Here is a 12,048-nt window from a genome sequence, read left to right as displayed (position 1 = left end):
GAGCTGTTTCGAATTGACCCTCCAAGTCAATGGGATCCACACGTGCACTTGACTTTTGACGAACAGGTACTTTGTACTCCGTGTGCGCCTTCTCAGGCCGGCCCCAATTGTCCATTATCGACATATCGTGGGAAACCGGTCCCCGTTGTCTATTCTGTTAAAACCCCTCGGGGTGGATTTATATGCGTTTCCTCGGATCGATTGAATCTCGATTGGTTAACGACGTAAGTGAACAAAGAAAAGAACCTTCCTGCAATATGGACCCGGAGGAAGGCCATTAATTTTAACTCGTGACAAACGTTTTGGAAAATAACGAGGAAATTACACCTACGAATCGCCTAGGATTTTAATCGTAAATCCCCGGCAACATGCCTAGTCTATTGGCCTTAAAAACTGTTACATAACTAAACTTTCCTTGTAAATTTTTTTCGCCACTAGTTTTAAACGAAAAACGTGAAGAGTACAGTATACTGGTTGGTTTTTCTTTTTAAATTAAATTCGCCAAGATTGTGTAAGTGCTTAGAGGATTGAATAAGCCCGCTGTGCTACCCTGCTGAGGCCACAAGTCATTTGTAAAGGAAACAACTACCAGAAACGTTATGTCGTACGGCCAGATGCTTTAATCACGTTCGGCTTGATTCATCCACTCACACAGCAACCGCATAAAACCACAGATTTTTATGGTCAACATTTGTTTACCGACAACACGAACAGGGAAGGCAGCAACCAACAAAATAATAATGATACGCGGTTTAACTACCTATATCGAGCTACCTGGATATAGGTAAAAGTTTAATGCTTTAAAAAAATTACGGTAAAAATCAGTCAATGTTTAGTACCATTTGTATAAACAACGCCACAGATAAAACTATGGCACATCAAATTAGATTACTTGTTAATGACAGGAAAGTATACAGTCACATATTTGTTTCTTCCTTTCTATTCGACTAGTATAGCGAAAAGAAGCGGACACAGATGCAATGATGATTTAGTTTATGTCAGGAAACGATCTGTCTTGATAGTAGCCAAGAACCTTTTTTTTCCCATGGTGAAAGATAGCAGAAAAATGAATCAAACCACGAAAAAATAGCCACAAAAGGTACATACAAAATAACCTCTGGTGTCTGCTGTAATGAGATTTGCTTCTTCTAAAACACTTCCCAATTTGTAGTGCATTGGAAAAAAGTTAAGAAATGAAATAGTTTATGAAATTCGGGATAGAAGATCAAGGTAAAAAAATCAAGGTTTTTTAAATACACTAAAGCCATATTCTCTTTAAATAAACAATGATTGCATTAACCAGGAAAATGGAGTGGACCGGGGATGCGTAGTTTGGTTTTATTATGTAGTGCTTGACTATTTTAGTTCGTATTCAAAAAATAGTTTATGAGAAGAAGGAAGATAACATGTCCACAAAGCTTTAGGATAGGGTGAAAAGCCTTTTTGTCGGTGGCCGCAAGGTTTAGTCTTTGACACGACGCTCTTCACTGTAAGGTAAAGGTAATCCAGCGGCCCTGCATTCGAACCCGACATACTTACAAATGGGATTTTTTTTCAAAACACCGGCACCCTGAGGGTACCAAAAAAAAAATTATCAAATATTCGCGGATGGTTGGGATAATAGCGAAATGAAGCGGACCGAAAAAGGAACCAGTTAATTTAAAAAAATTATGAAAGAGATTTTGTACAAGTGGGATGTATAGTCTGACTAGAGGTTACTATTTGAAGGTTGGCCTGTTTCAGTTTGTGGAAGTGATTTTATTCTATATATTATTTTGTATTCTTCCTCTTTTTCTTTCATTATTTTGTGACTATAGTGATAGGAGCAAAATTTAGCGACCTTGCAAGAAATAGCACATGATATACTGCTTAAAAAATATTGATGGTGATTAGGTTGAACTAAAATAAAAAATTTTGACTGGTAAAAAAATGAATGATTAAATCAATGATGTTTAATTTCGAATATTAAAGAAAAGGTGTGTCGCTGATTGTTTAAGATTGGTCAAACCCTTTTTCGCATCATCGATTTCGTTTAAATAAAGCTAGTTCGGAGAGGTTTCGTGTTATTATAAGTAAACCGCGATTCTATTGAAGTAGGTGGTGCGGTCTTCATCAGACGGATCAACATTGTCATCGGAGCTGAGATGATCTGATGACTGGAGCGTCCAGCTGCAATGTTATCTTCCTGATGGCCTTTACACTTTAAGATTATAGCATCATTTTAGGCAGTTTATCGGGAGATTGACATTTTGACCTGTTTTGAGTTGACATGACAAACTGTCAGTGTAATTCATATTGGCCAGAAAAGAAATATACCATCAGATATCAGATTAGGAAGAAACAAGCAGTTTGCCCGAAAAAATCTTTACAGGCACTCGGAGATTTGTTGTACTATAAATGTTAAGCTGCTTATCAGGAATAATGAAATTAAGTGGCTGATGGACAAGACAGAATAGATACTCGAGTTCTGTAATTCCACCGGATAGGGAAATTACACAGCGGCACGGAGGTGCCTCCTCATCCACCTATTCGCAGATTTTAACCTGAAAGTTTCCAGGGGCGTGGATTTGTTTGGGTGAAGCCGTGATTAGGGCAGGCGTGAACTTGGAGGGTTACCGCAACACGCAACACTACGCCAATTATAAAACAACGGCAACCGGGCTCGCCCTCGGTCTTTTTTCCTACCTACCACCCAGCGATATTAAGTAATAACGGGGAGGTTGTTTTGCGTAATCCCGGCCCATTTGTATACGTCCTTATTTCTTTTACATGCTTTATTATTAATGATTTTTTAGGGAAATAAGAGGGGGACATGAATGGCTATTACTCGATTTCTCACCGTCAGCCCTTTTTTTATTTGGAAACCCTTTATCATGTTTCTTTTAACTACATGTTCCGCTTGTCGTTTTAAAATACTAGGTATTACATATTTATTTCAAAAAATAATAATATAAAACATTGAGCTGATAGACTCTTTAGAAAGCAATCCGTAAAAACAAATAATACAGCCTTTTTTTAAGGTAGTTGATCATTGTTGATTCTAGCCGTTTGTTCTAGCGCGTTCACGGCTCACGACGTCATAATTGCACGTCCGGATGATCGTAACGATCGAACAGGTGATAAGAGGTCATCCACGCAAACCGAACGTCGTAAGGCAAACAAATAAGCACGTTTGAAATAGAGAACTACGGACGAATATTGCGATAATGTATCACGTAAGAATAATTTGGTCCCTTGCTCAAGGCTTTCCTGGTCGCAGAAGAGAAAGCAATTTTTTTCCGCGCTCTTAACTTCCAGCCGGTGTGGATTTCCAACGATTGCAGGTCTGCGACACATGACACGGTCGAAAACCGTCAATTTGTCCCGACGAGAGTTGGCCATGGTCAGGGATTTGAGAACGTACGACCGGACGTTTTCACCCTGGCAAATTACACCCGCCGGTTCGTAATGTGCGCGCATTCTTTCTAGTCATTGCCCAAGTTATTACCCTTCGGCCGGCTTGATGGGCCGTCAATTAAATTCTACTTGGTATGTTTAACTCCTTGTTCAAACTGGCGAATGGCCTGCCAACAGCCCATAATGCCCATTTCCTTGGGCCCTGTTAAACTTAAAAACTCAGAATTTTTATAAGCCTTGTTCGTTTTTTTAATTTAAAACATAATCCTTACTGCTCCGTTTTACGTCTAAACCAAACACATGACCTCAATTTGTCCTTGATAAAAGTAAAACCCGATGTAATAACCTCAGCCAAAAATCCTCATCCTCCATAATTCTAAGTGTTTTTCCAGTCTTAATACCCATGCCAATTCCAAACGTTGAAGAGGTTATATATAGCCTGGCAAAATTGATCGGCCCAAGCGAGAATATCAGCTCTATGAAGATTCATATCATGTTTAACAACAACAAAAAATGGTTAAACAACATTGTCATTAGGGTAATGGTAAATGTGTATCCAGACGAACGATATAGCAGTAATGTCTCAGTTTTGTGAGAATGACTATGTTTATTACATAAGATTGATTTTATTTATTGTAAGCCACAAGTATTCAAAACCTTATACGTATTGTCCTGCTGAAGCCTTTAGGAAAAGCCGAAATCTTGGCAATCTTGCGAATCAATTTGCGACCACATCCCTGATAATGAAAGAACTCCATCGAAAAACAAATCTTGAGGGTGCCGTTGGTCGCAACGGTTAAGGAGTTGATGAAGCGACTCATCGCTAGAAGGTCCTGAATTTGTACGCAAAATACTGCCAAGTGGTTTTTTTTTCCCCCAAAAATCGAAATATCGGAGGTTGATATGGCCTTCACTATTGCGAACCCTCATAAAAACGAACCATTTTATTATTTATTTACATATTTTCTGATCTAGAATGTCAATGTTCAGTGGTTTTGACATGTAAGTTGGCAAGGTTCAATTCTTCCGAGACATTTTATAATTAGGCAAGTTTATAATCGGTCAACATAATTTGAAGCACTGGTGAAAATCAGCTTTACTGTGGTAATTTGGTCGTTTCCGTTCACTTTATTCTGTGGAGCCCTTCTCACCCTCTTCAGTACTGGATTTGTTTTTGGGTTGTGACCCACAACGCGTCTGACCTAACAAAATGGTTAGATAGACCAGATAGACTGATGAAAATGACTCGAAACGCCTAAACTGCGTTTAAAGTGTATTAAATACTACTATTAGTATTAATATAATTTGGGTAACCAAGCCAATTTTTAGGACAAAAGTACCTTTAAGATATTGAAAATCCTGCGAGAAGATACCATCTGTTAGAAGCCGAAACGCACATGACAAACCAAGACAGCGAGAATAGGCATCACTCCTCAGGCCCAAGAAAAACCAAACCCAAAAAATCTCACAATTTTAAAATTAGAAGTATCGATTTTTTATTTGTTATAGTGTTAAAGTTGGTACACATTGATTCTTAAGTATTGTTTCGTTTTGGAACTTATATCCAAATTGTCGGACAAGGGCATCTATCTCTTAAATATTGAGAAATTCTGCGAAAACATACCAAAGGTTAAAAGACAAAACGCATCCCACAGACCAAGACAGCACAGGATATTCGTGATCCCCAAAGAAAAAATTTCACAATGTGATTTTAATATTATCGATTTTTGGTTTTTTGATTGTGTTGATGTTATGTAGAAGTTACATTGTTTTTAACGTTTAAGTCCAAGTCTTTAGACGTCCCGATCTATCTAAAGTATAATAAATAGTCTGTAGTCGTCAGTGTAGATCTAAAGTGCAGAAAAACGTCAAAAGGAACACCACATAAACAAATTCAAAAGGAACTGTTACGATCGATTAACCTATCACAGATGGAAAACAAACGAAAGCCGACTTTTATTGGATGGAGGCGTCGGATAACAATCGTGTACCTGACCGTCCCAGGGGTTCTAGGGTGACACGGGGCCAAACGGGCCCAATGGACCGATACGAAATTGAACAGATTCCCTCGACCAACTCTCAAGTGAAACAAGATCCGCATTGTCCTGGCCCCAGGACTTACGAGTTCCTCTTATGAATGAGTACACCGTGCTTCCATTGTGACGGAAATACCGCAGGGATTGATCCATTTTATCATTTTATCCTCTTTAACCATGGGAAGGTTGGCAATATTTTTTTTAGAAAGAAGGGAGGAAATTTTTTTTCTTTTGTAATGTTTTTTTTTCTGGACTTGTAGCTCTAGTTAATTGTGCTACAAACTGTTCAATGACTGGCTTTCTTTCCATGTAGACTGTTGTTTTTAGTTTTGTCCTCTGTTTTATAAATCCACATAATCTCTATTCTCTCTTTTACACATCAGACGCGTTTCTGATTGTCTACAGCTCCAATAGACAGAGAAAAAAAAGACCGATTCGTTAGATATAGCGAGAACGTACGGACCTTCACAAAACGGTTCAAATTCAAAATTTGCGAAATTTTCACATTTTCAGGACGTATACAACGCATTGCCGCTCAGGTTCGGTCAACTGACCCAAGATATTCGTTCTCTTTCTTTTGTCTATATTGAGCTTCCAGAATTATCGCAACAATTGAATTTGTATTGTGCAACCCGAGGTGCGACGTAGTCAATAGGATTGCGTAACGCAGATTTGCTCCGAATGACAACTTTTACCGGCTTCCTATCCTCGAATCGCAATTTTTACATCGGCCATCGACGACAGGACGACAATTATTAGCTGGCCGTCAACACGAAGGAAACGGAAAAATCCCGTAACTCGAAATTCAGGCTGGATCCTGGGCAGTTCATGTCAATAAGTCAATTGATACAATTGAATAGATTTATAACGAAAACTAGACTGGCCAATCTTCAATTATAATATAAAATAATACCAATCAAAAAATCTCCTGGATGAAATTATCAACTCCATTAAAGAAAACCAAAAATGATGTGTCTTCTAATAATCAGGTAATTATTCTGATTATCGCTTATTTAGGATGCCATCAGAATTTTTTGGGCAAGAAGAAAAGAGAAAACAAACTTTTTTAAAATTATTTTTACCAAATACAATCCTCTAAGTAATATTTCATCAACATGAAACAAGAAAAAAAAATCCATTTTATTTCTAACTTACTCTTACTGCAATAGGATTTGGACTGATAACTGATATTATTTAGATGGATTTAATGACAATTAGTAAATAAGAAATTCAATTTTTAGTGTGTGGATGAAGTGTTATTATTTTTTTATCAACATACAAAATGTTGGATTAAAGAAGTGAGTAAGTATAATTTATTTTCCCCTCGAAGCTTACTAAAGTATAGTAAAGTAAGTGTCATACGAGACAGCTTAACGTCCAACTACCTGAAGGATGTCGAGGGGTCAAACCGCGTTATAATATTGTTCTCATATTATTTTCAATTAAAAATCCATGGGCTATGTCAGGATTCGAACTAAGAACCGCTAGCGTGGGTACTAGTCAGACGTCCTAAACCCCTTCGTTCCCTAGAAGCTTGAAATTGTATTCTAATAAAACAAGAAATTTTTTTTCACGTAGATGGGTTGAAGAATTTCCGGACATTTTTTTCTACAATTGTTTAAACTATGTCTGTATATAGTCAGTTTATGTAGTGTAGGTATAGATTATCTTCAGCCATTAATAATAATTATTGTTAATCAGATGTTATTTAAAATGCTGCAGATGAAAATATATTCTAAATAAAAGATTTGAATTCCGTCACATAGCTTGAGGTAAATTCTGGACTTTTTTGCAACAATTGATCAAACTAATGTCGTACAAAGTCAGATTTTTCGTGTGTACGTGTGTATGTGTCGTTATATATTATCTCCATCCCTTACAATAATTATTATTGATCACATAGTATTTAAAATGCTTAAGATGAAAATATATTTTAAACTAAAGGTGTGAATTCCATCACGAAAAGGCTTCAAGCCCATTCCAGGACTTTTTCAGCAATTGTTAAAACTAATGATTTATGCAGTCAGTTTATTTTTATATTTTTATTTATTTTATTTTTGTTATGTTGGGTCTCTATTACCCTAATAATAATAATTATTATTAATCAGATGGCATTTAAAATGCTGAAGATGAAAATATATTCTAATTAAAAGAAGTGAATCAAGTCACGTAGAAGGCTGGAAGTATTTCTAGACTTTTTCTCAACATTTTTTTTTGTACACGTGTATGTGTAGGTGTAGATTATCTTCTCCTGATATCAATTATTATTAATATAGTACTTAGAATGCTTAAGATGAAAATAAATTCTAATTGAAAAAAGTGAATTCCCTCACCTAGATGGATTCAAGTCAATTTCTCGACTTTTTTATCGGTGGAACTATGCTATAATTATTGAAGCAATTGGTGCATGAAGTTAGTTTTTGCTGTGTACGTATGTTGTGTCGGTGCATATTTTTTCCATCCCCCGATAATTATTATTAAATAGTTCGTATTTAAATTGCTCGTGATCAAAACATATTTTAATAAAACAAGTGAATTCCGCCATGTTAGATAGCTTAAAATCAATTTTTGTATTTTTTCAGCAATCGTTCATGCTTGTGCTGTACAAAGTTAGTTTTTTTGTGTGTACGTCTGTATGAATGGGTATAGATTATTTTCCAACCAATAGTAATAACTATTATTAATCCGATGATTTTTAAAATGCTTAAGATGAAAAAACCTAAATAAAACAAGTTGATTCCGTTACCTAGAAGGCTGAAAGTCAATTTCTGGACATTTTTTTTCCAAAAGTGGTGAAACTATTGCTATATTTTACAATTTATTAGTTAAAATTTTTAAATTATTTGTGATATTTGTATGTGTATGGGTAGGCATAGATTATTTCCATCTCACAATAATAATAATAATTAATCAGATGATATTTAATATGCTTAGGAACCAAATATGTCCTTATAAAATAAGTGCATTCAACTTAGAAGGCTTGAAGTCAACTTAACGAACTTTTTCTTCTACAATAGTTCAAATTATTGCTGTATATAGTCAATTTTTTGTGTATTTGTATGTTTGTGTCGGTAAAGATATTTTCATCCCAAATAATAACTTTTATTAATGAGGGGTATTTACAATACATACGAAGAAAAAAAGTTCTAAATTAAACAAGTGAATTCCATCGTGTGAGATATCTTAAAGTCAATTTCTGCAAGTTTTTTTTTTCTAAAATTGTGGAACCTATTCCTGTAGATAGTAAGTTTTTTGTGTGTAAACGTGTGCATGTGTAGGTATTGATTATTTCCACCCCTGAATCCTGGTCATATCGTATTTAAAATGCTCGGGATCAAAATATATCTTTATGAAACAAATGGATTTTTTCTCGTAGAAGGTAACTTATACTCTTTTTGTACAATTGTTAAAACTATTACTACATTTTACAATTTATTTTTCAATATTTTTAAGTTAAACCGTGACGTTGAAGAAATTTTCAATCCATAATAATATATATAATTAATCAGATAAAATTTAAAATGCTTAGGGTCCAAAAATGAATCTGAATTCTTTTTGTACAAGAAGCAATTTATATACAGTTTGATAAACCAAAACCTAAATCACGGCATTGGCAAAATCTCTCTCTGCCGAACATCAAAATCTAATGTAACAAGTAAATTTCGACATATTTGTTTGTGTGTGTTTTACAGCTATTGCTAACCGGGACGAATAGTCTGTTTTTTGTTTGTTCTGTTTGTGTATGTATGTTTTTAATTTTTTCATGCCTGTAGAGGTTGGAATTCATCGGTTCTTCCTTATGTCTGAACACAATGAGAAATGAAGTCGCAACGTAAAACGCCATTTCACAAAAGATCGTATTACAAGAATAATTTATAAGAATTTTCTTTTTTTATATACGACGGCAATATCTTTCAAAATACAATACGGATGTAGTAAATTATTAATGTAATTTAAAGATCGTTAGATGCGGTCTGGTGTGATGTGGGGTAGAAAAACGTTTTCTTTAACTTGCCAGAGTTTCGATCTTTATTGTGATCATCTTCAGGGCCTGGGATTTATAAACACTGGTTAAATTATACAAATACATATATCATGTGAATATGAATTTATACGATGACGTACACAATCCCAGGCCCTGAAGATGATCTCATTAAAGATCGAAACGTTGGCACGATAAAGAAAATATGTTTTTCTTGCCTACAACATACCAGACTGCATCTCACGTTCTTTAAATAATAAAAGTCACTAAATATTACAAATTAATGTAATACTATGCAAGATTCCTGATGATGGGAGCAAATTCCCAAACGTCTAAAGTAAATGTTAAAAATAACGTTTTTACTTTATTATTATTTCCGTTTGAAGATTGGGATGCTCGGTCAGGTAGATATGGAATAAAAAGAAAAGAAAGCCCATGTTTTTAAGTATGCCTACGTTTCGTCAAATTTAATGACATCCTCAAGGCGGGTACTAATTTAGCTTTTCAGCCAATCTTACAAGTTTAAGTCTTAATCCATTATGTTTAGTGGTCTAATTGCCCAAATTTCTTCTTTCAATTAATTTTTTTAATGTAATGTCTTGGTTGAGATGAAAAAGTTAGTGTCACGAGCGGGATTCGAACCCACGACCCTCAGGGTGGGTTCGAATCCCTCTCCTGACACTAACTTTTCCATCTCAACCAAGATTTTAAGTTTTAAGTTTAAAACCCGTTTTGCCATAAGTCTGCTTTATTTCTTAAGTACGGACAATTAATCACATGCGGATACAGATTCAACCAAGGGCCGGCTGAAGATGTCAATAAATTTGACAAAACGTTGCCTACTTAGAAAAGTAGTTTTGCTTTTTTTTATTCCATATCTATCTGACCGAGCAACGAAATCTTCAAACAAATTTATACATAACGGCAATCTACTCAACATTTATTATTATAAAAAAAACAAAAAAACATGAAAATGGTATTAACCAAGAAAAAAAGGATAATTTTATAAGAACATAAGAGCCAATATTGAATGAGCGTCCAACCAGTGCTAATATCGAATGGAGCCGAATATTATTAAATTGGACTTTTTGCAGACAGTTCCGCGATTCATTTTCACAAATTCAACCCCCTTCGGTTTATTCCACGACGGATATATTTTTTTTTCTTCTGGTACTTCTAATCGCCAAAGACTTACGGGTTTTGTAATCTGGTGGTGGTTGGTGTAAAGTGGTCCGCTGGGGACTCTGGTGCTTACGTCTGTCAACATTTTCCGTTGTTAGTCGTCGGCTGGGACCATGGTCTGACTTGCACGGGATCACTTCACAGACTGTGTTGGACCTGGTGGTTTTGGTGGGGGGGAGGAAGAGATCTGAAGGGTGCCGGCCGGCGAACGGCGGGGGGCTGGTGGCCCGTGGGCGTGGCCTGCCTTGGCCAATGGGAGGACGCGGGCCGGCCACGCCCACTTCGCTTCTCCTTCAATCCTCGGCAGGACTATCCCCCCTCCAGGTCGTTCACGTCTGCCAACTCCTCAGTCTCGCCTCACACTCATTCTTGTCAGTTCCTCTTCAAAACTCATTTACATTCAATTCCATTTGAAGGACTTTTCCCCTCAAGTGTCCTTTCTTAATCTTCTGTTATTTGACTTACTGATAACTTCAGTATCATTTCTTCCAGACATTTTTATTAAATATTATTAGGCCATTGGCCGGCAAGGCGTCCTATTTTCATTCACGCCAATAAATGCATTCAAACAGTCTTGTGCCAAAGACCTTAATTTTTCAATAGTGGAGCCGGTCATTTACATTTCTTTGACAATAGAACTCAAGCATTTTCCTATCTGTATTTCTTATATGTACATTGTGTAAGTCGTTCATTCCAAAGGAAGTAATGCTTACGACAAAATTCTATAAGTTTTAGCAAAATTACTACTATCATAAACGTGAACAAATTCTGTCAGACACACTACCTAGCATTGCCTGGTAACCTAGGCAAAAGGCAAACGTCTAGATTTTGCAATGATAAATCCTGCAATTCAAAAGTTAAATAATACGACAAAATTCTAATAACTTTAGCATCAACTTCAAATACAATTGAGGCTTTTTTGTTTTGTTTTTGAACTATTTTACAAGCCAAAACAACGAAAAACCAGTTGAACTAAATCTGAACAACAAAACTTAAATCATATGACCGTGCCTTAACAAAACCTGTTCGTTAGTCAAAGAAATTTCGTTTGGATAATAGGTGGATGAACGACTAGAATGAATACAGATGAACAACAGACGACGAAGAATTGGTAGGTGTACAAAGGAAGGGTTTTTAGAACCAACAAGTCCATTTTCACGAATGAGACAATGATGGAGTCTTTAATAGATTCAGAATGTCGACAAAAAAGTTCTCTGACTTATTTGAGGAAAGAAAAATTAAGGAAAAAGAACAAACACAAAAATACTAAGTAAACAGTTGAACGGTGGTCCCTTAGATGGTGCAACGGCCCCTTCTCGGAACTTGGTTCAAATTATGAATGACGTTCCAGTGAACACGGTTTTAACAGTGCCTGGTGCAACGGGCCCTAATTGTTTCAACAGGTCTGTGGGTACTTGTTATTCCACCATAGATCCTGTCCGCACTTAATCA

The 12,048-nt window shown here is 36.0% G+C and overlaps 1 protein-coding gene across 5 annotated transcripts in view; it reads right to left on the bottom strand.

The window, feature by feature from the left end:
- LOC106669425 (transcription factor Sp9) overlaps window positions 1-10,787 on the bottom strand; it is a 56,136-nt gene extending 45,349 nt beyond the window's left edge. For 3 of the 5 annotated variants that reach the window (XM_014398899.2, XM_014398901.2, XM_014398902.2), the window contains exon 1: window positions 10,610-10,784. In XM_014398899.2, coding sequence (XP_014254385.1) covers window positions 10,610-10,681 — 72 coding nt within the window. In that variant the 5' untranslated portion in view covers window positions 10,682-10,784. Of the gene's footprint in view, window positions 1-10,609 lie in introns of all 5 variants that reach the window. The other 2 variants (XM_024225369.1, XM_014398897.2) reach the window with 2 other exon arrangements.
- Between the last annotated feature and the right edge of the window lie 1,261 nt (window positions 10,788-12,048).

Source organism: Cimex lectularius, unplaced genomic scaffold (assembly GCF_000648675.2).
Source record: "Cimex lectularius strain Harlan isolate CLEC.00 unplaced genomic scaffold, Clec_2.1 scaffold11, whole genome shotgun sequence".
NCBI classification, from domain to species: domain Eukaryota; kingdom Metazoa; phylum Arthropoda; class Insecta; order Hemiptera; family Cimicidae; genus Cimex; species Cimex lectularius.
Note: the sequence above shows the minus strand (reverse complement) of the source record. Positions and strands in the feature narration are given on the sequence as shown.